This window comes from Alternaria arborescens (assembly GCF_004154835.1).
Source record: "Alternaria arborescens strain FERA 675 chromosome Unknown contig_4, whole genome shotgun sequence".
In the NCBI taxonomy this organism is placed as follows: domain Eukaryota; kingdom Fungi; phylum Ascomycota; class Dothideomycetes; order Pleosporales; family Pleosporaceae; genus Alternaria; species Alternaria arborescens.
The window spans coordinates 1,103,718-1,129,805 of record NW_021167859.1 but is presented as its reverse complement, the minus strand read 5'-3'; the positions used below and the strand labels follow the sequence as shown (position 1 = coordinate 1,129,805).

At 51.4% G+C, this 26,088-nt stretch overlaps 11 protein-coding genes across 11 annotated transcripts; 6 read left to right on the top strand and 5 right to left on the bottom strand.

Annotated features, from left to right (window-relative positions):
* Positions 1 to 5,300: 5,300 nt before the first annotated feature.
* AA0111_g2476 (Arginine--tRNA ligase, cytoplasmic) lies at positions 5,301 to 7,396 on the top strand (the record flags this gene model as incomplete). The annotated part of the gene is made up of 4 exons (XM_028648251.1): positions 5,301 to 6,209; positions 6,262 to 6,545; positions 6,597 to 6,724; positions 6,780 to 7,396. 4 exons carry the CDS (start codon positions 5,301 to 5,303, stop codon positions 7,394 to 7,396), a joined length of 1,938 nt encoding a protein of 645 aa, XP_028510313.1.
* An 890-nt stretch (positions 7,397 to 8,286) lies between these two features.
* AA0111_g2475 (hypothetical protein) lies at positions 8,287 to 10,124 on the bottom strand (the record flags this gene model as incomplete). Its single annotated transcript, XM_028648250.1, has 2 exons — positions 8,287 to 9,239; positions 9,314 to 10,124. 2 exons carry the CDS (start codon positions 10,122 to 10,124, stop codon positions 8,287 to 8,289), a joined length of 1,764 nt encoding a protein of 587 aa, XP_028510311.1.
* A 3,079-nt stretch (positions 10,125 to 13,203) lies between these two features.
* On the top strand, positions 13,204 to 14,391 carry AA0111_g2474 (hypothetical protein; the record flags this gene model as incomplete). The annotated part of the gene is made up of 2 exons (XM_028648249.1): positions 13,204 to 13,467; positions 13,690 to 14,391. 2 exons carry the CDS (start codon positions 13,204 to 13,206, stop codon positions 14,389 to 14,391), a joined length of 966 nt encoding a protein of 321 aa, XP_028510128.1.
* A 721-nt stretch (positions 14,392 to 15,112) lies between these two features.
* On the top strand, positions 15,113 to 16,564 carry AA0111_g2473 (hypothetical protein; the record flags this gene model as incomplete). The annotated part of the gene is made up of 2 exons (XM_028648248.1): positions 15,113 to 15,340; positions 15,428 to 16,564. 2 exons carry the CDS (start codon positions 15,113 to 15,115, stop codon positions 16,562 to 16,564), a joined length of 1,365 nt encoding a protein of 454 aa, XP_028510309.1.
* Positions 16,565 to 16,829: 265 nt separating this feature from the next.
* On the bottom strand, positions 16,830 to 17,170 carry AA0111_g2472 (hypothetical protein; the record flags this gene model as incomplete). The annotated part of the gene is made up of 2 exons (XM_028648247.1): positions 16,830 to 16,876; positions 16,975 to 17,170. 2 exons carry the CDS (start codon positions 17,168 to 17,170, stop codon positions 16,830 to 16,832), a joined length of 243 nt encoding a protein of 80 aa, XP_028510310.1.
* Positions 17,171 to 17,488: 318 nt separating this feature from the next.
* Positions 17,489 to 19,123, top strand: AA0111_g2471 (hypothetical protein; the record flags this gene model as incomplete). The annotated part of the gene is made up of 3 exons (XM_028648246.1): positions 17,489 to 17,633; positions 17,823 to 18,655; positions 18,704 to 19,123. The coding sequence occupies 3 exons, from the start codon at positions 17,489 to 17,491 to the stop codon at positions 19,121 to 19,123; spliced, it is 1,398 nt and encodes a 465-aa protein (XP_028510307.1).
* A 223-nt stretch (positions 19,124 to 19,346) lies between these two features.
* On the bottom strand, positions 19,347 to 20,465 carry AA0111_g2470 (hypothetical protein; the record flags this gene model as incomplete). Its single annotated transcript, XM_028648245.1, has 3 exons — positions 19,347 to 19,499; positions 19,560 to 20,296; positions 20,357 to 20,465. The coding sequence occupies 3 exons, from the start codon at positions 20,463 to 20,465 to the stop codon at positions 19,347 to 19,349; spliced, it is 999 nt and encodes a 332-aa protein (XP_028510308.1).
* A 254-nt stretch (positions 20,466 to 20,719) lies between these two features.
* Positions 20,720 to 21,947, bottom strand: AA0111_g2469 (hypothetical protein; the record flags this gene model as incomplete). Its single annotated transcript, XM_028648243.1, has 2 exons — positions 20,720 to 21,697; positions 21,768 to 21,947. 2 exons carry the CDS (start codon positions 21,945 to 21,947, stop codon positions 20,720 to 20,722), a joined length of 1,158 nt encoding a protein of 385 aa, XP_028510019.1.
* Positions 21,948 to 22,713: 766 nt separating this feature from the next.
* AA0111_g2468 (hypothetical protein) lies at positions 22,714 to 23,161 on the top strand (the record flags this gene model as incomplete). Its single annotated transcript, XM_028648242.1, has 4 exons — positions 22,714 to 22,730; positions 22,788 to 22,813; positions 22,880 to 22,920; positions 23,012 to 23,161. The coding sequence occupies 4 exons, from the start codon at positions 22,714 to 22,716 to the stop codon at positions 23,159 to 23,161; spliced, it is 234 nt and encodes a 77-aa protein (XP_028510018.1).
* An 851-nt stretch (positions 23,162 to 24,012) lies between these two features.
* Positions 24,013 to 24,135, top strand: AA0111_g2467 (hypothetical protein; the record flags this gene model as incomplete). Its single annotated transcript, XM_028648241.1, has 1 exon — positions 24,013 to 24,135. The coding sequence occupies one exon, from the start codon at positions 24,013 to 24,015 to the stop codon at positions 24,133 to 24,135; it is 123 nt and encodes a 40-aa protein (XP_028510025.1).
* A 553-nt stretch (positions 24,136 to 24,688) lies between these two features.
* Positions 24,689 to 25,550, bottom strand: AA0111_g2466 (hypothetical protein; the record flags this gene model as incomplete). The annotated part of the gene is made up of 2 exons (XM_028648240.1): positions 24,689 to 25,331; positions 25,387 to 25,550. 2 exons carry the CDS (start codon positions 25,548 to 25,550, stop codon positions 24,689 to 24,691), a joined length of 807 nt encoding a protein of 268 aa, XP_028510024.1.
* Between the last annotated feature and the right edge of the window lie 538 nt (positions 25,551 to 26,088).

Here is a 26,088-nt window from a genome sequence, read left to right as displayed (position 1 = left end):
TAGAGATGCAGCACACGGTGTTGCAGGGAAATTGACGAATGTGATGCGTCACAGGAACCCGGCAGGCCATGTGGCGACAGGGATAATGAATAAAGACGGGATGAACGCGTAACCAAGCGAGATGAACTGCTCACCTTCTGGCTTGTCACACCTGCCCGCCTGTTCCTCGAGCGTGTGGAGGGTGTGGTCTTGCCCTTTGCCCCAGAAGTTATACAAAACCGCTGCGAGTCTCCGCCGTGATTGTGATACTTGATGCGATTTGACAATGGCAATGCCAATACTGAATGCGCTCTATCGCAATATTGCCATGGGCTGGGAAGAAGCTTCTTCGGGGCCTCTAGAAGGCGCCGGCTTTGTCAGAGTTCTGTGACGCTCTATGCTGCTGTTGTATATCAGCCATGCTTTGCCCACACAGTCAGATGTGCCTTTCCTCATCCACCATCCCATCTCTGCTCGCATTGACGGCAGTACCGCCAACGGAGCGTCGTCCGCCATGAACCACACCCTCTGCAATGGATCTAGCTTATCCGACGTACCTCTTCTTGGCTGCCGTGCCCGACGTCGACGGGTATACAATGCACACCGGCGGAAGCAGACCCAGATGCAGTTTCGGGACGTTTTGAACCGTCAATGATGAAAGAGATGCAAAATGTCTCACTTGACGAAGGAGTCTGGAGCCAATGCCTTTGAGTTTTGAGCGGCAGTTTGCTTCCTGTAATCGACTGGCCTTCTCGGAGACGGTGAGTACGCCGTCTTATACAGAGCCGTCAAGCTACAAGCATCTAAACGATTCTTACCTGTTGCAGTGGGCTGCATTTCATGGCTTGCCGCCCTCCGCTATTGGCCTGAGCTGAGCCTCCCCCATTTCGAAAGCGCGTCCGCCTGCTTCCATTTCTTCTGGCATAGTAAACCCAGCCATGACCGTGCTTGTTGCGCATCGGCCTAGCGTTGCCGCCATTGACATGTCGCCCGTGGAGCTTGAGAGTCGGCGTTCTTGAGGAGCATCTTTAGCCAGTAGCGTCCGCCTGTCTTACGGCTAGCATTGCAAGATTACCGATCAAGGCACAACTACTGACCCGACTACATGGTATAGCTGCGTGGCCTACGCGAGAGCACCAATTACCGAGCCGTCGTCCTGGAATAAGCCTTTGTGACACACACGGCTGCACCTTGCGCTATCGCCATGAATCTCACAAAAGAAATATTATTTACATCAGGACTCCGCAGTAACATCCTCCCTGTACACCGTTCCGCCCTGGTGGTAGCCACTTTCATCCACCACCATGGACAATCATGTGCACCTGCCCCTTACCGGTGCAAAGGCTCTTGATCTTTTTCTCCATCCCTTCACTTGCGTCTTTCGAATTTCTCCGCAAGCCAATTCATGCCAGAACTGCATTACTATAGGCGAATTCCACTGTTACAGGCGGCTACATACAGATCTTATACCGCATGTTGGACATCTGTCAGCTCCATCACAAGCTGTTTGGCTAGCTTTACCAGAATGGTGTAACACGCTTTATCCTCGATTCTGCCGTCTTCCCGGTCTATCTTCCGAACGTTGTTACGCACGCTGGTCCCGCAAGGTTCTAAGAGAAATTTGCCGCATCCTCACCATGTTCGGCATTCTGCACAGGGTCTATTTCTACCCATTTCTCACATTCTGTCTATAGTCCTCTGGGATACTTTTCTAGATCTTGCTCGCTTGTGTCATCTCAGCATTGCTTGTAAAGGAAGGCTGGGGAAGCCATGAATGAGACCCTGATCCAAGGTTGGGCGTTCAGCTCAGGTCTTGAGATTTCCCACGCTCGTCGAGTCGCTTGACAGGGGGCCCACATCACGTACCTTATCCCGCTTCTTAGTTGCCGAATCCGATCTGGCAATATGCGAGTGGGCTTGGAAGGGATAATCAGCAAGGATATTCCTAGTTCGCCGAGGCTTGCCGTCTGCTCAAGAGCCGATGTGTCGAATCTTGGAAGCTGGAAAGAATGAGATACTTTTGCGGAAGCAAATCGCAGCAACCGATGCCGTACAACTAGGCAGCCGTGCCTTTCACAAGATCTACTGATCAGCGACCTTGGGCCATCGTCTTGACCGCTGGATTGGAAGCCTCGCCGAAATTCCGCCCATATCACCCTGACACCCATTCTCTTCAGATGTACTGCGCTTCTTTTAGTCCAATGCGCTTTTAAGAGTCGATCGCAGTTGCCGCGTGGCAATCAGACCCCGATGTATGGTTCCATCCTTGTTCGATCAACAATTCTGGTCATTAAGTACTCGCTCGGGCAGCACATCTTCCTACCAACCCGGACAGAAAGTCTCTAAACATATTACCAAACACATCCTCCGATATTGCCCATCCCAATGCTTGACCATTGAAGATCACACATTCGTTCATGAGAAGGATGCATACTGCTCGCATCGGGATACACGTCTCAGATGACTACCGGAGTACTCGATTTAATATGCATCAGATCTGCTTCCGTATCCAAGCATATGTTTAACCACACTGTTGGAAGCGCCCCACGCCACTTCAGGGATGGCGGGGTCTGTCCATGCAACACATCCCCAAAAAGTCGTGGAGCGCGGAAATTTATCGCTGGTAAGACGTTGTGCGAATCGCTTTTCTTGCAGGTACGCCACGACCCTTCCCCTACAGGAAAGGGTCTGAGATGGAGTACATTCACGCAGTCAGTAGCGCAGTCAAATTCTGCCACCGGCTTTTGCCACGCGCAACAACTAAGAGATGTCAAAGCCACATATAGACAGTAGTCAGTCCCGATAGAATTTTTTTAAGCCGCAGATTCTCGTTCATCCATCAAGTGAGCTTGACACATGGGAAGCGACATTATTTCTCTACGATATGCGCCACACAAGTGACACGCGTCACCTACAGCTGCCTCGTTCATCTACGATTAGTTCAGCCTCTACGAACCTCACTTTCGAAACTATTAATGTACCATCAGTGTCAGTCTATCTGACGTATCACCAACCAAAGATCCTTCGGATGCAGCCATTGAGCGAAGACTTCAATACTGCAGCAGTTCGGCACCGGCTTCAGCATGCCATCCTGACGCTAGGCGATCGGCTCGTCGTTGGCATCAAACACATCAAATCATGCACAGATAAGTTGACAAGTACTCCGGAGCTTGAGAGCTGCAATTCCCTATGATTTGGCTGCAGATGTGAATACGTTCTGGCCTACTTTAGACGATGTGAACCCCGAATGAGGCCTTGGCCTCCAAAGTTCCAATTCACATTCACGCCATGACGATTAGATAGTGTACCTGAGAATTCATCTGCTAGTTGAGATACTACCATACATGACAAGATGTAAGGATATTTATTGGTGGCGTTCAGCGGCTTCTGGGTATCACGTAGGACGTAAGATCGCGACACGCAGCACAACGCTCCGACTTGATGGATTCATTGCGCCTTCATTGATGTAGGCGTCGTCATACTACGGTGAAATTAGGGCCGCGCATGCCGAGTAATGTATGGATGGTGTCACTTGCGCAAGGAGTAATAGCTTGATCGTTAAGTGTCCAAAGGACGCACATCTGAGAACTGAGATGTTGATACATTACTTCCTAGAAGTAGATTCCTCGAGGTGTTTTTGGCTAGACCATACACACTGAACAACCCGAAAAATAATACTGGTAGTTCTTCTCTGACAAAAGAAACCCCACAGCAATCATTCCCATACTACAGTGATGATGCGATAAATGACGTCACTGTAGTAGGAAAAACATGCGTGAATTCTGAGCGATGTAGAGAGGGCTCAGAACATTGCACTAAGTTGCAGCACAGAAGGTTCTTCTTGTGCGATGGAAGGGATCCTCGCGTCATGAGGGGTTAGTCGCGTCGTATGTACGTATGGCTGAGACCAGGGAAGAAACCTCGCCTTCACCATGCTTTCTCCAAGAATACCATGGCACATTCATCGAACCGATCTCGACGACTTATACCTTGGTCCCCATAATCGGTGAGACGAAGTTGCTGCTAAACTCAGACATAGTCATACCTCTGTCCGCGTATTTCTCTGACACATTCGGTGGTGGAGACTATTCGAATGCTAACACCGAGAGTAAGAATTGGAGAGAGAAGACAGCAGGCGCCGTATGGCGAGGGGGTGCCTGTGGAGGTCGTAACAAAGCAGAGAACTGGACGCGTTTCCATCGACATTGCTTCGTATTCATGATGAATGAAACGTACGTGCACAATCTTGAACTGGATGCAAAGGTAGCTGGCGGAAGTGAAACCTGTAAGCCGCAACCATACACGACGTATCATCAGCTCATACCATAGCTACCATATGTACCGATGGAAAGATCCTTTGTCGACGTGTATGGGACATTAGACTATCTCCTAGACCTGGGGGAGGATACCGGGGCGGTGGTGAAGATTGCACATGGTGACCGAGACTAGGCGAACAAGATGCTAGGCAAAGAAGACATGGACATGTACACTTCATGGTTATCGCTCGAGTATGTCAGGCTGTGCGGCGATAACAGGGAACAGCTAGGCATCGTTGGAGACCTAGTCAATGGCACGTCGGATGTGAGACTGATTCGCTCGACTGCGTCAACAGAAGTGCATCTGACTCAACATGTATCCGAGTCATCCATGTCATATGTTGTGCTTGGTTCACGGCGGCGAGGTGCAGGAGAATGTGCAGGAGAATGAGCACGAGCATGTGCCGCCATGTACGCCCTGCGCATGTCAGGATCTGGCGGCACAAGATCCAAATCGTGTGAGGCGTGCGTATACGAGCCTTGTGTCGACGCTGTGGCGCCTCTGTTTGCGATGAGTAGGAGAAGAGACAGATTGGGAGCATTCTCACGGTGCTCCCTGCCCCTCCAAAATTTTGTACTAGCGCGATTGCTCGCATCTCTCCCGAACCATTGACGCATCGCAGCTACCCCACATCTGGTATGCAGCAAAGTCTGGTAAATATTTGTCGCGCCAGACTTTTTCCTTGTACCAACGTTTGTTTGACGAGGCCGCTGGCGACTCATTCTTCTTCCTTGACTCAGAAATATATCCGTAGTGCAGTCATAGCAGCACACGCTACCCTCAAGTCCAGCACCCCGCGCGTCTCTTCCCTCCACACATTCCCCTCCCAATTCCGACCGCACACAGGCTCGCGGCCCCGTTCGCAATATCAGCTCACCTCATACGAACACCACAACGTCAGAGCGATAGCGACGTCCAATTCACTGCGACCTTACTCCCAGATTGACTCGACACCCTTCAAGCCCTTCAGAAACCTCGACGCGTCGGCGCGCTCATCAGTCAGCATGGAGGACCTCACAAACACGCTCGCGACGCTCGGCCTGGACAAGGTCCCGCAGGAGCCAAACACATACCCCGCCCTGAACCCATTCGACATCTACCGGAGTCACATCACTGAGTTGTTGTCATCCGTGTCTGGCGTAGACAAGCAGATCATATACCCTACACTGGCATGGACTGCAAAGCCTGAGCATGGAGACTTGCAGTTGGCTGTTCCCGCGCTCCGACAAAAGAAGAAGGACATGAAGGCCTTTGCACAGGAACTGGCAGATGCGTTCCCTGAGTCGCCGCTGGTGAAGAAGCCGATTGTTACCAACACCTCCATCGGCTTCTTCTTCAAGCCAGAGACGCTCACATCGCTCGTGCTGCCCATGGTTCTCAAGTCCAAGGAGGCATATGGATTCAACAAGAACCTTGGTCTCAAGAACCCGCTTGATCCCTCCTCCGGCGCAAAGAAGATGATCGTCGAGTTCAGTTCGCCCAACATCGCAAAGCCTTTCCATGCTGGACACTTGCGAAGTACAATCATTGGTGGTTTCCTCGCCAACTTGTATGAGGGCGCAGGATGGGATGTCGTTCGTATGAACTACCTCGGAGACTGGGGCAAGCAATACGGTGTCTTGGCTATCGGTTTCGACCTCTACGGTAACGAGGAGGAGCTCGTTAAGAACCCCATTGGACACTTGTATGACATCTATGTCAGGGTCAGCAACGTCCAGCACGAGGAGGCGGAGAAAATGAAGGCTCTCAAGGCCGAAGCTGCGAAGCTGAAAGAGGAGGGCAAGGACGCATCTGAGCAGGAAGCCGAGGTCAAGAAGATCGAGGCTGAGGGCATCGATGAGCAGGCTAGGAAATACTTCAAGGGTATGGTTGATGGTGAGCCTAAAGCGCTCGGTATCTGGAAGCGCTTCAGGGTGAGTCGAGGCAGATCGCACATCGTCAAGTGTCGTATACTGACTTATGCAGGACCTGTCTATCGAGAAGTATAAGCAGACATACGCACGACTCAACATCCACTACGACGACTACAGCGGAGAGTCCCAAGTCAAGGACGAGAGTATGGACCTTGCCGCCAAGATCATGTGGGAGAAGAAGGTCTGTGAGGATTCAGAAGGTGCCGTCATTGTCGACCTCACAAAGCATTCCAAGAAGCTTGGCAAGGCTGTCGTCAAGAAGAAGGACGGTACATCACTCTATCTGACCCGAGATATTGGCGCTGCCATTGAGCGTGTTGAGAAGTACCACTTTGAGTATGTTCGATCGTCCCCATGTATTAACATGCATTGCTAATACCTTTGCAGCCGCATGATCTACGTTGTCGCCTCGCAACAAGACCTGCACTTGGCCCAACTCTTCAAAATAGAAGAGCTCATGGGCAGGAAAGACATTTCCGACAAGTGCCAGCACATCAACTTCGGCATGGTCCTTGGTACGATCCAACCTTGAATTCCTTATTGTTCGATCAAACCACTAATATCACACAGGTATGTCGACACGAAAAGGCACAGCCAAGTTCCTCGACGATATCCTCCGCGACGTTGGTGACAAGATGCATGAAGTCATGAAGACCAACGAGACAAAATATGCCCAAGTCAAAGACCCAGAGCAAACTGCAGACACACTCGGTATCTCAGCCGTCATGGTCCAAGACATGAAGGGCAAGCGTATCAACAACTACACCTTCGACATGGACCGCATGTGTTCATTCGAAGGCGACACAGGCCCATACTTGCAATACGCCCACGCCCGTCTCTGCTCTATTTACCGCAAGGCCGTAGACGCCGACCCTAGCCTTGCTGACCTCGACCTCACATCTGCCGATCTGAGCTTGCTTCAAGAAGACAAGGCTGTCGAGTTGGTCCGCCAATTGGCATCTTGGCCCGATACTTTCCTCAACACGATCAAGACGCAAGAGCCCACCACCGTGCTTACCTACCTGTTCAAGATGGCACATGCCCTCAGCAGCAGTTACGACCACTTGCAGGTAGTAGGTTCGGAGAAGAACGTCATGATTGCTAGGTTGGCGCTGTATGTTGCTGCTAGGCAGGTGCTGTATAATGGAATGAGGGTACTGGGACTGAGTCCCGTAGAGAGGATGTAAATGGGGAGGTCAATAGATAGGCGAGCTTGGCTCAGACGAACGAGGACTTGTCGTATGACGTAACAAATAAAGTCAACATTTACTGCATCAACACAAGACACGAGGCATGAGATTCTATCAACTTACAATGCTATACATCTATACGAAGTCGCACATTGGTAGCACTGATCACAATTAAGGGATATGGCGAGCTCGGATGGATGCTTCATCGATTACTTGGTGTTACATACGTGGAGGCTTCTGGCTAGATTTTACCAACTTGTAAACTATGTAATATAATGATGTATCAACAGGTAACTGTTCAACACAGCATACGAATCCGTTTGAACCAACTGGATCGAGCAGCTGTTGAACTTGAAGATCGCCATCCGGTCTGTTGTTATTTACACTTCGTACACTGCCGGTGGGACATTCGTGAACTGACACAGTCCGTCTCGAGTGTTGAATTTGAGAGCTTTTTTTGGTTTAGAGTGGGGTGTATGGTTGTTGTTGTTGTTGTTGTTGTTGTTGTTTCGTGTTGTGTCGTAAACATAGGGTTTTGAGAACGAGTGAGTCGTAATCGGGTAGTGTGAAATCGGAAACGACCGAGTATACAGGGACTCCGTGTAAATGCTTGAAACAATGCTTGAACGCTGCAAAATAACGTAGAAAGATATACCCCAGGTTGGAGAAGTGGAGTGCAGTCGGTAACAGCGCGGTATCACGAACTTAGAAGAGGACGTGCTCGATCAAATGTGTCAACCTCCTGTCATCTCAAAGATTCTTTTGACGCCACGTCTGGATACCCGAGCAACAGCTGCAACGACTCCAACCATAAAGGCAACGCGGAAAGACAGTACAAGAAGACATAATGCAAGAACGCAGACGGCCCACCCCGTCTCGTCCGGTTGTTAGGTGCCGTTGGCAACAGGCGGCCCGCCCACCCGAGGGTCTCCAGGAGGCAAACCTGGAACCTTTTGCGGGTGTGGATGGGGAGGATGCGGATGGTGCTGGCAACCGTGTGGACAAGTAGCTATTGGTTCGTCGTAATCATCGTCATAGTACTCGTCCTGTGGGTCCAGAGAGCCCTCATCATCGCGACGGTCATACCCACCAGGAGGAGGAGGATTTTGGTTGTGCTGAGCATTATTGGCGTTGTTCTGTGCCTTCTTGCTCGCCTTCTTCCCCTTGCGTCCCTTCATCCTAGCCTTTTCCAACAGACGTCGTTTTTCCGCCAGACGCTTGCGCTCTTTCCTATCTTTGATTTCATATTGGCGGATCAGAGCCATAGGAGGGTGACCAAATATGTCTTCGTACTCGCAGAATTCGCATATCCATGGCTGGGTGGGTGGATTGTGGAAGTTGGCGTACTCTTGCTGGATGCGACGCTTGCGAGCAGCGTACTCGTACAGTTTGGAGGCACTACGCCGTGGTTTTCGAGGCGGCGGGGCCTGCTGTGGTGGTGGGGGGCCCGTTGGACGTCGTGCAGTCCCATTGGGGAGGGGTGGAGGGGGGTATGCACCCGCACCATTCATGTTGGGGCTGGTCTGGGTACCCTGGGTAGACACCATCGGGGCATCTGGGCGGACGGGAGGGCGTGCACGGGCAGCTTGATGGTGGGGTGAGGGAGAGGCGGCGTTGGGGTATGCGCCAGGCGGTTGGGGATACTGGCCGTTCTCCTGGCCCGGCCAAACCATCTTGTTGGCCGAGTCGGAGCCGCAGGTGAAAGTAAACTGTGTCTTGCTGGCGGTATGCTTGGCAGCTTCCTGCTGCAGGAGGCTCACGTTCTCGTTGCCAGGGGGTGGCGGGGTCGCGTTTGCGTTGGCAATGGCAGTCGAGATGATGCCGCTTTGCTCCGGAGGTCCTAGAAAACAAATCGTTAGCGCACGGACTCTTTTTAGTAGTCAAGACGAATCAATTCCCGAGGTGACACCGTACGTTTGCTGTTCGCTTTGGCGTTGGCGAGATTGGTCGAATTGGCCAACACTCGCCGTTCTGACCGTCCCGAGCCAGATCGGCCGAAACGCCCTCTGCCTGCGCCTGAGATGCCTGTGCCAGAATTGGTCGCGTGTTGCGGTGTCGAAGGTGCCGAGCCATAGTAACGCGCAATACTGTCACCGTCGTCTGTGGCACCTGCTTCGTGAGCTTGCGCGATGCCCATGCCAGTCAGATCCGCCGAGAGACTGGCGTGATGTGATCCGTTACTGCCCATGTTGGGAATTTTGCGCTTCTTCTTGTTGTTCGTATTCTCAAACGACTCATAGCCATCTACCGAAGACGCAGGCGAGCCTGGTTTGCGATAGGCACCAGTCACGCCCGCCACCGGCTTGCCAGTCGCGTGCCTGCTGTATTGATAGCTCGGGGAAGAGGGCAGCGGGCCGTTCCGGTCGTCCTCTTCCTCCTCACTTTCAACCTCAGAGTGGGTGTGGCCACAGTGACATGCATGGTGGTCGTTGGCTCCAGTCCTGTGAGGTCTGACGCGCTCGTCGGCTGTGTAGGGGGGATAGTTGAAGAGCGGGCCTGTGGAAGGCGGGTTGTGGGGGAAGACTATCGTCTCGGCCTGCTCAGGAGACAAGCGGGCGCGCAGGGAACGAGCCGGCAGAGGGCGAATGGGCCGATCGGGGTACATGGAGGATGATGTGTCGGGCGAAGAGCGCAGCGGCGAAGAGCGGTTCCACTCGTAGCCTGCGAAGGGAAGAAGCGATGTCAGATATTTGGAGAGACCAGGGAGTAGGCGCAGACGAGGCATGTTGGTGCATCATGGTGCTAGTAGGAAATGGGTGAAGAGCGTTGCGGGCTGGCCACAACGACTTCCTTTACTTACCCGCAGTCGCCGCTGCCATAGTGGCAATCCTTCCTCCGACGTTTGTCACCCAAGCAGCGGGGTGGTTGTGACTCGCAGAACAATTCTACAATGTCCAAGTCGGTCCGCTATCGTGCTGTCATGCCCGCATTAGCCACGCGATCGCCAACAGTGTGCGCGTCCGATACGCAGCTGCTTTGGGAAGGGAGGGTCTCTCGCAAAAAAGGTCGGAACGGGGTGTGGCGGTATCGGGAGCTTGACGCACCTTTTTCGAGGGGTTTGTGTGAGGGACGGTACTGGGGGCCAGTTAGCGGAGAACCCCTCTATTTACTCGTCGGAATCAGTACTGACAGGATGCAGCTGGTGGCAGCTCCAATACGTCCAGCAGCCAACAAGCCAGAAGGTCAAGACCGCGTCGCGAGCGTGTTCGGAACGAGTGACAGTTGATGATGCGGTAATGCCGAAGACGTGGGATTGGGGTTCGCCCGCCGCCAAGACAATACTCAGGCACTTGGGCTCAGTGATGTGGCCTTGAGCTCGCCAAAGCAGGGTCTCTGCTAGTGTATACAGCGATCAAGAGACCAGGCCGCAATGGAAATGCAATGTGGACGACGACGACAGGATTCAACAGAGCAGATGTATGCGTGTATGCACAGCTGTCGGAGCACGTCGACGTTGGCTTGCATGCACATCGTCTTGCAGTGACCGTGCTGGTGGCGCTACCAGGTAGGATCCGCAGGGGATTGGTAATTGTCCCTGGACCTGATCAGCAAATGATAATCAGGGCTGCCCTTCTCTCCTTTTCCCTCGTGATTCTGTACCTTCCAAACTCCTCGACACATATCTAGACGTCCTCACCCCCCGTACCTCAGGCTTCCGGGTGCTGCCCGACACTCGGAACATCTCTACGGCATCGGAGCCTCGGCCATCCGCACTGGCACCGTCCATGCTGCACAGTGATGAGCAAAGACCACACGCATAGAATTTATGCAACTTCTTCCGTCTCTTGCGTACATCCGAGATTCAGTTGCGTTTCTAGGATTACGATGCTATGGTCCCCGAATCTCTCGGTCGAAGAACGTCGTGGCAGTTTTTGTCCTACACATGCCTTCGATATGAAGACGAAACCTATCGTACAAAGTCTACCATGATCCGGCGATCGGGACAGCGCCGAAGACGGTCTTGTACTAAGTAGTCGAGTGCATCATTAGTATTCAAATGGCGACTCAAAGAAACTACACACCAAGCCTTGCCTGTGGTCTTGTTAGACAGCCCTACAACTAATGACCGCAGGGAGTACAGAATGCTCCAAACGACCGGGAACGTATTCGCTTCAAGTCACAAAGCCCAAGTCCTGGATCTGCATTTGTGAGAGTGGCCGACCCTGCAAGCACATGGCAAAAGGACCATTTCAAAGCAGTACTCCACTCCACAATAAACATGCACCAAATTCGAGAACCCCGCGCTTGGTGACTTCCGCGCAGCATTCTGTGTGGGGGTGAATCCTATCGATTGCTGGCTGCGGGCTACGTCATTCGGCCGTCTCGGAGGGGCAGTTTGGCGTGGCGTTAAGGGGGCTCCGGTACCTCGCAATAGCTTCGTATAGCCTTTCCAATGTGCTGAGCATCCAACATCAACTCACCATATGCGAATGACGCATCGATACTGTCGTCGCGCTCGAAGCTCCAACTCCTATGTTTGATGGTACTACTAGAGCATGGAGCGGACTCTTCCGCAGCCTCGATTGTGCTGTGGAAGGCATCAGGCGCGGAGGCCGCTCTCTCTCTGGCCTACCGAAGAATCCAAATGATGACGAAAGGCTAAACAAATGCTGATATCTTTGCAGACGAAAAAGGAAATTCCATGACATACCATCGTCGGAAGTTCCTGCATTCACAGCGCTATAGTGGCACGTAGTGAAGCCCTAGCCCCAACCATGAGCATCCATGCTACCGTTACGTCATCCTCCTCTCTGTCATCAAAGGTGTCGGCATTACTCTTAGATGAACAATGGCTGAGATCTCTCAGCTCGAGACTTCCTACCGCTTGCCTAATGGATCGGTGTTGCATAGAGTCGCAATGCGGACTACGAAGAAGTCATACGGCGACATGTGGTGTGCTCAATGATAACCTGATTAAAGAGGCTTACCAAGTCACCCTTCACATGAGCCGACTGTGCGGAACATGATCTTCCTGCAAAGAAGGTGATTTCGTTCACGGAGCGAATGCGACCATGGTACTGAACTTCGGCTTATCAACACAACCCAATATTACAATCAGCGATCGTAACACCTTGCCCGCTAATGATGGATCGGACTTTTATTGCCGACACCGTTATGACCCCGGCTTTCGTTGCCTTGAGGAGATGTAATGTACGATTGGATCCCACGAGGAGGACAGACCTTGGGCTATTGGCTTACCAGTGTAGGTTTGGTAGGCAGCCCAACAAACGGCAGCTCTAAGAGATGCTCGGTTCTTTTGAAAGATCAAGCTCTTGATATTAGCGTTGCGTAAGTGTCTCAAAAGCAAAAAGCGGTCTCGGGCTTCACATGGTATGCACGGACCGCATCTTCGTACACTTCCTCTTCGAGTCTTAGCGTACAATTGGAGTGTTGATGCTACCTGGGTAGTTGGGCGAGCGTTTAAAACATCGACCCACCCACGGCCTTGCGAACCGCTTGTAGGATGTCCTGTTTCCTGTCACTCTTTTTTTCTGTTTCAGCGCAATAGCGCGTCTGTCTTACTCACTACGATACATTCACAGTCTCTTCATCTTCAATCTTTTTTTTCTGGGGCGCCGCCCAGACTCGCTACTTCTACCGGTTTGCTGCTCGCTTATGTCGGTTTCGAATAACCACTCCCTAATTTGATACCGCCTTTTCTTCACCTTGGCGCTCCTTGACCTCTTGGTGTAATATTGACAGAATCACAAGCGTTCTAGCTCTTTCCCTTACTCATACCTCACATCGACAAGCACCTTGCAATACCATCCTACGAGCAGACGACACTATCGGCATTCGCAAAGATGATAATCAGTTCCGATGGCAGTCATTGTTACTACGTAACTGAGGCATGCCCTATTGAGTATGCGTACTGGGGTTATCGACCTTCACTCAGCACGAACATTACCTTCACTGCACTGTTCGGTCTATCTACTATCGCTTTCCTTGCGCAGGGTATCGCAAGCAAGAAATGGCTCGGTTTCACTATCGCCATGGCCTCTGGCTGCGCTCTCGAAGCCGTCGGTTATGTTGGGCGCATACTAGCCCACCAGGACATGTTCGCTGAGGTATGTCTGAGGGTTCTCGTTTAAAAGGGTTTGAAGTGTCTCGTTAGTTACGAGTTGTACGTGCACATGTAGAATCTATCGTAAAGGTATACCCTATGTCTCACGCTATATCGTGTAGACTGCAATGCACATCGGGTACCTTCACGACACTATACAGTACTAGGGTACAACTTGGAACCATGAGTTTGTTCGTATCTAGGTGAACAAGCTGACATGGCACAGAACCCGTTCCTCATCCAGATTATCTGCTTGACCATCGCGCCCGCATTCCTCGCTGCAGGCATCTATCTCTGCCTCTCACGCATTGTCACTACCGTTGGTCCCCAGCACTCTCGTATCAAGCCGCTCTCCTACCCCAAAATCTTCATTCCTTGCGACTTCATCTCCCTCGTGCTCCAGGCTGCCGGCGGAGGCATGGCCAGTGTCTCGACACACAATGGTGAGGACCCAGAGAAAGGCAACAACATCATGATTGCTGGACTGGCTTTCCAAGTAGCAACTCTACTCCTCTTTATCCTCCTCGCTGCCGACTTCGCGTGGCGTACATACTGCGGTCGGACCTCCCGGGGCCAGATTTCCCCGGACCAACAGCCGGCTATTCTCCGTCGCTCCTGGCCGTTCAAGGCTTTTCTCCTTGCACTGTCTGTTTCTACTCTCTGTATATTCACGAGGTGCGTATTCCGCGTGGCTGAGCTGAGTGGAGGATGGGAAGGTCATCTTGCCAACACGCAGAAATATTTCATTGGATTGGAAGGCGCAGTCATCGTTGCGGCAGTCTTGCTCTTGAACCTCTGTCATCCGGTATACTGCTTCAAAGACGTAATGGATGTGCGAGAGGTGCACATGCAGCGCCTTGCAGATGGAAGCACTACCGATTTTGTTGGGGTTCATGCTGGAATGTCTAAATATGGGCAACAATTTTAAGGTCGCAGGGAAGGACATGATTTAATGCACCATGTTTGCGGGACTAACACCTGGCCTTCTAACGATGATGAATCGACAAGGCCAAGTGCCCATGGCTAACCCATTGCATTTCTTGTTCTTATTCATGTATATTGTAATTCTATAAGATTTTAATCGGGTTCACTTCTATCTCCCAACATCCACATGTCAATTGAAAGTTGTGTAGTGCTTGATACCTCTCCGTCCTAATCCAGCATAGAGCCCTACTGGAAGAAATAAGTTTTGATATACTACCGGTGTTGGTTAGGTTATCTACACAGTGAGTCTCCGCGCCAGGAAACTATGTGCATCTTCCAATATGTATGGCGTACAGCCTACCGTATATACGGCAAGCGACCTCCGAACGGCGTAAATTATGCCTGGAGGTAGTCAGTGATCTGTTTGCGATTCGTTTGACGTTCCCGGAAGTGCCCGTCGGAGTTCAGATACTTGAGTCTCTCTCACTTCTGTGGTCATTGTAGGCTCTGCTCCACTTTGCAATATCGCACTTGTTCTCTATTACCTAGCCATCTTTACCTTCACGTGTACATGGTCAGCCGCTAGTTCAAAACGTTTTTTCCCCGATATACCTAGATATATACCTAGGTAGTCTCCCCACCTGTCGCCTCCAACCTTCTATCACTCTGCTCCGTTCAGAGAAACTCCACACTCCCGGTAGCCAACAACACTTTACTACACTAACATGAACCAAGCAGAGGATGTCGAGGTTATTCTCGGCCACAAGCGCCGCTACAAGTTTCACTCTGGTACTCTGGCGCGCAACTCTACCCTCTTCGCTGACATGTTAACCGAACCCAACGCCGCAAAACTGAACAACCGCGCCAGAAATGCTGGTATCAAGACTCGTTGGATGATTGAGTTGAAAGAACTTCCTTCCGAGCAACAACCCGCCGGTCGTCTCGGCCTTGTGGTATGTGAACACAAAACCCTATCACACATCAGAGATTTGTCGCATTGCCTACATCGGTATCTCAGCCACTAACAATCACATCTATAGGAACTTGGACCAACTGCTGAGCGAGCCGACGGCTTGAACGGCCTGATCGTCAACGAGAACGGACGCATCCCTCAAGCTACCAAGATCTTCGACCACTATGAGGGCATTTTCTACGCCTTCTATAACAAGGAATTCTCCATCGATGACTCCGACATGTCCGCCGCGCTCCAAGATTGCTATCAACTTCTTTGCATTGCGGATTACCTAGGCTGCACTAGACTGATATCTAAGCCCATCGAGATTGCTCTCCTCAAACATGGTCAAGATCTTTTCCGTGCCATCCAAAAGAAGCCACACGCATGGGTTGAAATGTCTTACCGTATTCGTAGCGAACTTATCTTCCGCGAGTGCATGGTCCACCTGGTCGGTAACTGGAGAACTATCAAATCCGCCCCTCACGCACTTGACTACCTACGCGAAGTCCCTGGTCTACGCGGCTTAATCGAAAAGTACCATCGAGCCATGCTCAGCCAGTGTAAGTCTGTCGAGCTAGCAGTGATGTCCCTCTACCCAGGTTCTATGCGCCTACCTGTTGAAGACCTGCCTATCAAGCGCGAGGCCTTTGCCAAAGACATTCTAGTCTGGATGGCACTGACTTTCTTCCGCCATTGGATCGGCCAGCGTCTCATCATGGAGAGGGGTAGACACAGCGCAGACTGTGGGTACGAGCTCTATAAGCAAATAGGTACAGGAGGCGAGTCCTACATGGACAAATCCGTCATCAACCAGTTCCATACCAAGTTTCCGATGACAAAGAAGGCGATGAACGTCCTGGAGAACCATCTGCTCGAGATCAAGGAGTGCATGAAGACCGTTGTCGACCAGCACAATATCCTCCAGTCGAAGTGCCAGTTGGACGTTCATCGTTTTCCGGTTGAGTACTTGACCTGCACAGAGTTTAAGAAGGAGGATATTCCTTGGGAGAAGGAGACTGAAGGACCTAGGGTGCTGCCAGCTAAGCGGGCATACAAGGCTGGAGGTAATGACATTGCGCGGAAGAACTTGGATACAGCGAGGATGCATCAGGATAGGGGCTTGAGTGTGGAGGACGAGCAGAACGGTGGTGATGAAGGAGAGTTTGAAAGTGATATGGAGGATGTGGAGGATGCTAGGGCTAAGCGTGTCAGGACTCAGTAGGCTACGACTATGGCGTATCTGCCACGCGGTAATATGAGGTAGGCGGTGAGCTTTGATAGAAAGTGTGAGAACCTCCTGGGCGTTGTGCGGTTAGACGAAAGTACGATCTAGGTTCCCATATTGGCGTCAAACGGACTTTAGAGAAAATGAAATTGTGCTTTGTACACTGTTCTGGTTCTATTACATGCCTCACGTCTGAGTCTGGCCTTTGGTGACCGAGGTATAATTTCATGCATCTTCTCTTAGCCGCCTCCGCTACCGTCCTCTATTCGTCGTCGAATCCTGTCGGCCTTGGTCGTGGTCCCTTTGGTACTGTTCCAGGTCAGCAAATCGTGTTCCTGCCCGGGTCTGCCTAATCTCCCAATTCCCGTTGCCCTCCACAATCGACACTTGCTATTCTCGCCACGTACCTGGGTATGTCATAGGGATCTTAGGGATCGGCTCCTCGCCCATATATCTCCGAATCGGGGGAACGGTAACGACGAGTGCGGGTCCTGCGCAGCCGACCATGATGGAGTAGAAGTATGCTGGCTTGTTGATGGAGGCCCACTTCATGTATCGCAGCGGCTGCTGGAAGAAGCGTGGGGAGGGGCCAGCACCGGACATGATGGCTGTGTTGCTGCTGCTATGTGAGCGCGTGGGTTCGACTGGCAGTGCACGTGGGCGCGTACGCAGATGACTCGTTTTGGTGCGGTCTTGGGTCCGGTAGTGAAAAGGCTCAATGCCTCGGTCTGGTGTCGCAATCGCAAGTTGACGGCGTGAGTAGACGTCGTGAGGTCGCTGCTCGTAGCTCACCACCTCCACTCCAATCGGCGTGCAGCGATTTTCCGGGACCGATGGTCTTGGCAAAAGCATACGTATCGCTCCCGTTACAGCTCCCTCCACGCGGCGCAACTCGACAAGTCCACTTCGAACAGCCACAAGATGAGGTGGTTACTTTCTATTACTGTCGCCTTCCTGTGGTCGGTGGTGGTGCAGGCCAAGAGTTTCACAGGCAACCGCTTGCTGGTTGTGCTAGAAGAGCAGGCGGAGAGGGAGAAGTACAGTGTGTTCCTTGAGGACTTGACGTGTAAGTCGATTGACTATTTCAATTCCCTTTCTGGACATTGTCATGTCTCCGGTTTGCTCAAGATGGCGTCCAAATACGGGGTATCGGTAACAATGCGGATCAATTGAACATGCAACTTGGCCTTGCGCCGCGGATGATGCTCAATTGAACCTCATCGCAGTGAGGACCAGTGCTGACAAGTACGTACAGCCCGAGGATTTACCACGTCTGTAGAATCGCCCAAAGAGAGCAAGCTGTCATTACTGAAGCACGGCGAACGAGCATACGACCATGTCCTCCTACTGCCTGGCAAGTCCAAAGGCCTCGGCCCTGCCCTCACAGCGAACAACTTCCTGGAATTCATGAAAAAGGATGGAAATATCCTCGTCGCCCTCTCGAGCGAACACGCTACACCTACGGCCGTCCAGGCTATGCTCGCCGAACTTGACATCAACATCCCAGCCGACAAGGGCGCATTGGTCGTCGACCATTTCAACTACGATTCGTCATCCGCACAGGAACAGCACGACGTTCTGCTCCTTCCGTTCCCCAACGCGCTCAGGCCAGATGTAAAGAACTACTTCGCTGGCGAGGGCTACATTGCTGTGCCACGCGCCGTCGGTCAAGCTCTTGGAAACGAGTCACCACTCACGTCGCCTGTCCTACGCGCCCCAGCCACCGCCTACAGCTATAACCCCAAGGACGAGGCCGATGGCGTTGAAGATCCTTTTGCGGTTGGCGGACAACTGAACCTCGTCTCTGCCATGCAAGCGAACAACGCTGCGCGCCTGGCTGTTGTCGGTTCAGCCGAGATGCTTCAGAACAAGTGGTTTACAGAGAAGGCCAAGCTGGGCGACAAGGCCGTTACCACTGGTAACCGCGACTTTGCGCAGAAGCTTTCTGCTTGGACATTCAAGGAGACGGGCGTCCTGAAGGTTGGCAAGCTCCTCCACTACCAGGACGAGGGTGCGAGCAAGAAGTTGAACACCAGCGTTGCAATCCCCGAGAACAACCCCACCATCTACCGCATCAAGTCCGATGTCGTAAGTTCATGTCAATCGTTATTACATAGCTTTTACTAAACTGCACAGCACTTCCAAGTCGAGATCTCCGAGTACACCAACGACCACCTCGCTCCCTTCGTCCCCTCCTCCAAGGACAACATCCAGCTTGAGTTCAGCATGCTTTCTCCCTTCCAGCGCCTGAACCTCTCTCCGATCGCACAAACCGCGAACGCAACCATTTTTGGCGTCGCATTCAGGACACCCGACCAGCACGGAATTTTCAACTTCCGCGTCAACTATCGCCGCCCCTTCGTCACCAACATCGACGAGAAGAGGCAGGTGACCGTCAGGCACTTTGCGCACGACGAGTACCCAAGGAGTTTCGAGATCAGCGGTGCGTGGGTCTGGATCGGAGGCATCTGGGTCACCGTGTTGGGTTGGCTGGCCTTTGTTGCGGTCTGGCTGTACAGTGCGCCTAGCGAGAAGAGCGCAAAGAAGACGCAGTAGAATGGCAAGCTCTGAGAAGAGAGATCAGGTGAGCCATGTACGGGTAGACGATATACTCCGTCGGCGATGTGTGGTATGTACATTATGGATAATGGGCATTGGAATGACCCAAAAATTTAGATGCGAATGGAACATGAAACATTACCACAGGTGTTTCCTCTTGTGCATTGTTGTCTTCTTTGCCTTACAAGCATCATTGGACGTTACTCCTGTCGCCTTCCCTTCACAACTTGCTCTGCGCCTCTAACACTCTCGGATGCACTACCTTTCCGGGCTGTAATTTACCCCAGTCCTCCTCGTACCCTTCTTCCACGTCCGGATAAGGCCCCAGCGGCGTGATACTCAGCGGATTGATGTCCTTGTGACTCTTCGTATACTACAAATGTGCAATCCATGTCAGCCATCACCCACTACTCAGCTTCACAACCAAACTTACATTCTCCTTTATATGCTTAAAGTCTGTACTTTCCTTGAATCCTTGCACGTTATGATATAGATTTTTCAGCCAGTTGTTGAGAACAGGGTAGTCATGTCGTATGGACCCCAAGTTGGTTTTGAAGTGCTGCGAGTAAACAGTGTCGAAGCGAACTATCGTCGGGTAAGCCAGGACATCGAGTTCTGTGAGCTTGGTACCAAGAATATACGGGCCGCCGTTACTGTGTATCAGTTCTTCTAGCCGGTTCAGTGCCGCGAACAGAGGGATAACGCCTTTCTCGTAGTCCTCTTGGTTCGGTGCGAAACCAGCTTTGTAGACTCCGGCGCAGATCAAGGACTGGAGCCAGGGGCTTATCTCGTCAATCTTCTGGCGGAGTTCTTGAGGATAGAAATCCAATTCTTCTGCCTTGTCACTGTTCTCTTGCACAGAGTTGAACGCACTAGGCAGCCATTTCAACATTTCAGCACTTTCGTTGTTTACGATCCGATTACTCTTCTTGTCCCAGAGGAGAGGAACGCTGTATTTTCCTTTGTAGGCTGGATCGTCGCGAAAGTAGAGCTGGTGCATGAACTGGCTGTTGAAGAGGTGGTCGGGGGTTGCATTAGGGTAAGTAGCATCGAAACGCCAGCCTGGTTCACCTTTCGGATAAGGACGCACAATAGAAACAGGGAGGTAGGTTTGGAGGTGCTTGAGATGTCGGACCAAGTTTGGACGGTGGGCAAAAGGACAGAAGAGGCCTGAGAATACTTCAGCATACTTGCCTTACTGACGCGGTATGCAGTGTTGGTTCGGCTTACCAATGTAGAGATGGTATCTGTCCTCCTCTGGTGGGAATTCACCACCCTCTTTTATGACACCATGCCAGCCATCGTCGGTTCCGTACTTGTGGATTTCTTTGCCCGACATTCTGCAGCAACGGGATCAATCGATGAAGTTTGAATCGAAGAAAGGCGGATAGTGGCTATTAGAGAAAAGGGCATTCAGCAAGAGAGTCTTCAGCCGTTTGTCTACGAATTGTTATGCTTATTGTTATATGCTATGAAGCTGGTGCTCAACTATGGCACGCCCATAGTGGTCATGGTGGGGTAATCTGACGCCACTCTCAATAAGCTTATGCAGGGACCGCGGAACTGCTTCCGCTATTACTTTAAATTGGGAGCTTAGTTACAGCATTTTAACTCTTCGCAAAGTACACCACAGGGCACGCCACACTTTTCAGTACTTGTCCGTGCTGTGTTTGTACCGCTGGTGGCACCTGAAGCTGCCTCCCTACCCGTACTCTTGACACCGTTGAGCTCTTCAGGAGGAACAGCAAGCTCAGGTTGGAGCGTTGCTGAGTGAATGCCATATGCATGTAGACATTCAGAAAAGACCTTGGCTTTCTTCATGAAACTCGCGATATCTGGGTCAGTGACCACGATATGTGCAGACGCCACGGCCTTCTTCTGGTCCAGGCGCCAGACGTGGAGTTCGTGCACACTCAGCACACCAGGTATGGCCTCCAGGTCGTGCTTGACGTCCTCAATCTTGACGCCCAAAGGAGCAGATTGGAGCAAGATCTTGCCGCTGCGTTTTGTGAGGGGAATGGCGGTGAGCAGAATCATGATGGCGATCCACATGCTGACTGCTGGATCGACGTAGAAACGGTTGGGTGATTTGACAAACCAAATGATCACTGCTGAGATGATGACACCAATGTTGTTGATCGCGTCGCCAATAACATGGATGAGAACACCAAGGATACCCAAATCCATGCCATGCCTTCTTGGCTTTGCGATCAAATGCAGGTGGTTCTCATGTGTGGGTGTAGTTGACATGCTCTCTTCATCGCCATTACCCGCAGAGCCATGGTCGTGATCATGCTCATGTAGGAATAACGCGCTGATGATATTGAGAAATAGTCCAACGCATCCTATAATCAAAACTAACTTGGGATTTTGGACTCGCTCGATGGAGATGAAGCGTTCGATCGATTGGAGAGCAATGCTGATTCCCAAGGCAAATAAGAAAGATCCGTTGAAGAAGGCTCCGAGAAGCGAAGCCCGCGCCCAACCGAAGGAGAGATCCGGAGGCGAGGTCTTGCGGTCCGTCACCTGAACGGCCACTAAGGCCACGATGAAGCCGATGAGGTCATTCAGCTACAATAGATGTTAGTGCTTGGCCGCAAAGCAGGTGCACCGCGGGTATACGAGGTGACGCAGGACGCACATAGTGGAATGCATCAGCAACGAGAGCCAATGATTTGGTGTAGAAGCCCACGGATATTTCAGCCGCGAAGAAGCAGAAGGATATGGCTATGACAGCTCTAAGACGTGTCTTTCGGCTGACTTGGAAGCGACCATGCTTGTGGTCATGTGCCGACTCGTGGTTATTGTGGCTATGAGCCATGACGTTGAGGATGGAATGACAGCGTAGGTGATATGAGGTATTCGGAAAAGAAGTTACGATAGAGAAGGCAGGGGTAGGACTAAAGGACGGAGGGTAATACCGAGCACCTGGCTGGATCGCGAACGAAAGGTTGTGCGATGCTCAAGGAAAAGAACGGAAGACGGGGGACCTTGGGACGGAAAGCCGACACAGTGAAGAAGAATAGTACATAGATCTTACGAAATATACTACCTGTGTTGCTGGGTCTTTTAGACATATGTACTGCACGGGCGAGACAGGACGTGCTACCTGGCCGCAACACCCAACGTTCATGGTGACTATCTGGATAGTCATCATTTTCGGCTGCCGGTTTTGCAGGGCACAACGCTCCACAGCACGCGTCTGTTGCCGAAACACGAAGCGTGTGACGAGTTCTCACGCGTCACAAAGTGTAGCTTCGCAATTCGCTGCCACCAAATTACATCAGCGCGGACACGCTCTGAATCGATTGACGCGAGCGACAATGGTTCCATCGCTGGGTTGTTGTTGATAAGACTTTAGTGGCGTGGAAGATTCATTCACATGATTGCGCGGAAAGCTAACCCTTTGTCGCTTAACGCCGGAGATGCCAACACCGCCTTTCCAACCAACGGCCTGGACCCTCCCCGCCGCCGCAAATAATCTCTCAGGACCGTCAGCCTTCACTCAAGCAAACCAAAAACTTTGATCGCTTTCGACATACACATCTCCGCTCACACTCAGCAACTGATTACCAGCAAACTACAAGATGGGTAACGGAGCCAAGTAAGCGATTCCATATGTGCCTTCATGCGCGCGAACATTTGCTAACATTCTTGCCAGAGCACAGCAGAAACGCGACAGGAAGGGTTAGCAATCCAGTGTGTGCCAACGACATGTGAGACAGACACTAATTTTGTGCTCCAATACTACAGGCGATGCCGGCCCAAAGGAAGCAAAGAGTCAACTGAAAGCCGTACGTAACCCCACCTGTTTGCGCGATCTTGCAACTTTGCGACCTCACATTCAACCGACGGTTACAAGTCAAGTTGCTAACGTGACGCTAGAACGCTGCCGCCCAGACCATCAAGTGCAAGACCTGCTTCCAGACATTCCAGGGCACCACGAGCCGTAAGATGCTTACCGACCACGCAACCAACAAGCACAGCAAGGACTTTGCTGTCTGCTTCAACGAAGACGAGGGTGTTGTAAAATAAGTCATCCGACCTTCGAGCGAACGTGCGGATCAAAAAGCGAAGAAGGATAACGGCCGATACGACGAAGTTTGCTATTTACATGAGCATGAGATACCACGAGCGAGGAGTGAGGAGTTGGTGACGGCGATGGCGATTCAGGGCGACTTGATAGTACATGATACACAGGCGTAGATGGGTGATATATCGACAATCCGACTCTGGGATACTCACATACTTGTACCGCTCATGTTCATTTATGAGGCGTGATTATCTATTCTGCGGACTAACAAAAGTGCACTCTAGTACCGAACACGTCAAAATCCACGAGCTTAAGAGTACACGCAAGTCGTGAGACCCACCTGCAAGAGGACGACTGAGACGGATGCATTAGAAAAATAATAATCTATATTGCAGAGATGTTGACCAAGTCATTCAGAGGAAAGACGACAGATGGAACAATAGTGTACTCGCAAGCTCTCCAGTACCATGGCAACCTTGCATTTCAATGCGAGATGCGGTCGACGTTACACCCCGATCTATTCTGCAACAAATATATATCTTCCGAATCAGTTGGAAGTTATTTTACACCTATTGACAAAAGCCCGTAATGTGCATCTTCAACCTGCGACTATTGATTGCAGGCGCACATTCACTGAACCACTACAATAGACTGGAAGACAATCGTTGCTTGTAGCAAAACAGGGATTCGATGCCCCCACTTTCTAAGTGCCTGTTCTGGTATGTCAAGTGCCATGCCCTCAAGTCTGGCAGAGTCTAGCCCTCAAAACCAACCCCGCTTTCACCCCACCAACACACTCTACTCTTGGAGAAGATTTTCAGGACGCTGCGACACTTTGAACTTCCCTTTTTCGATGAGTGCTCAGGCAGCTGCGGTGACTGGAAAAATCGCGAAGGTCATAAGTAGCCTAACATCAAGTTCTTCCATCAAATCCCACAACCGTCTCCTTAGCTCAATTGGGAGAGCGCCAGACTGAAGTCTCAGTCACTAAATCTGGAGGTATCGTGTTCGATCCACGAAGGGGACAACGTGCCTGAGCTTGCTCAGGATTCTTCGAACCATTCTTTTTGCGTGTTTGTATGCTCTGGCAAACGTGTGCAGCGCATTCTTTTTGTTGCTGTGGTGGTGGCGGTAGCTTCGAATGAGCATCAAGGATGATTTTTCTTGTGGATGTGAATGTCAATGTGTCATAAGAAATACGCATGGAGTGACGTGCAGATCGTGTAAATTCTCTCCCTTTTGTATGAAAAGCTGTTGTGCTTGGTCGCAAACATGAAGAGTTGAACATACCCTAGCAGATGGGATTGAAGGAGCCTGTATGGCTGAATAGACGCTTCTCTCAAATCTGCTGCTTTCTCTTTTTGAGCACCTGAATGTCGAGTGAGTTGGACTCGGTGACGCAGGCCAGCCAACTGCTTCTCGACTTCTCCAAGGGCTTTTCTGTGTGCTCCTTCTTCAGAAAGATGTAATGTCCATATAAGAACCAAGATTATACTACCGCTTGTAGGTTGTACGCCCTGTCATGAACCTCAAATCGCCAACCGGTTGTTGTCGGTCCATCCTACCCACACCCCACCAATCTCCTTTGCGATGTCTTCTGCAGTCCTGCCATTCGCATCCCTCAAACTCCGAATGTCGACCTTGTCCTCTGTAAGCCCCCTCATGATGCCCATAGCTTCTGCCTCCTGGAAAACCTGCGTGGGGAAGTCCAACAACGGGTAGTTACTCGCGAGAAGCAGTAACAACCAAGCCACTTCCCTACTCTGCGCATGTACCGCTGCATGTAGACCCGACTGCATATCCCCAATCGGATCTTGATACCTCAACATCCTATCGATACCCACCTCCTTCTCTGCATTGTCTGTGGTGCTCATTTCGACGTCGCCCTCTTCATCCTCATCGTCGTCCTCCGAATCGTCGAGCAGAAGATCGACCACAGCTTTGTAGTCACCTTCGCGACAGAACTCGAGGAATGCGCGTGCTTTCCTGTCTTCGGGATAGGCTTTTAGGTATGACTCCTCGGTAAGAAGGGGCAAGATATCGAGGTTCTCTTGGATTCCGCCTTCGTTGTTGAGTCTGCAGAGAACCTTTTGTGTGCCGTCGCCTGTGGTGGAGATTTCTTTGCCGCAGTGTGGACACGAAGTTATTTCGTAGGCGGAGAGGAGACAATCCCTATACAATGCGTGTCAGTGGCAGCGCGCGATTGACTGGAAGGAAAGCTGCATACCAGTGGAAGTGGCATCCACAGGTTAATTGGACGTCGTCGGGGTATGTTTCTGGTGCCGCCGCAGGGCCTTTGCCAGACGACGACGCTCCGCCCTCAAATTCTTCGTCCTCGTCACGCTCGATTTCTACCTCCAAGGGCTTTTCGCAGATTACACAGACTGACATATTGGCGACTTTGGGAAAACGAATTTGGTAGTGAAGTGTTGTGAAATGCTCGGCGGGGCAGCAGCGGGGTTTGTACTTTTTTTGTCGCTAAAACGGGACGACGTTCACGCGTCACGCGTCTGAGTTTACACAGACGTCATCAATCTCGCGACAACATCAACAACATTCTCGTTCCTGAACTCTATTACATCTACCGGCGCTCAATTATACGTTATCGTAGCCTTTGATAACTTGGGTTTGTCCACAGTATAGGAACACGCGCAAGCGCGATTCTCTCCGACCCTGATGTCTTCGATCCTCCTTCACCAACACGACTTCTAATTGCATCTCGCACAACCCTTAAACCGTTGCTGAAACGTGCACCAATCTCGTGAGCTGTTGATCGCGCTGTCGCAGGATCGGAACGGACTCGTGTTACCCGTTCCCTAGGCCGGTTGGGCAGAGTCTCTTCATCATGTCCACGACTCCGTCCTGGGAATCTTCCGGGTCTTTGCCGGTCCTTCGTCTTTTCCACTTGCTTAAAGTAATTTTCGTAGAG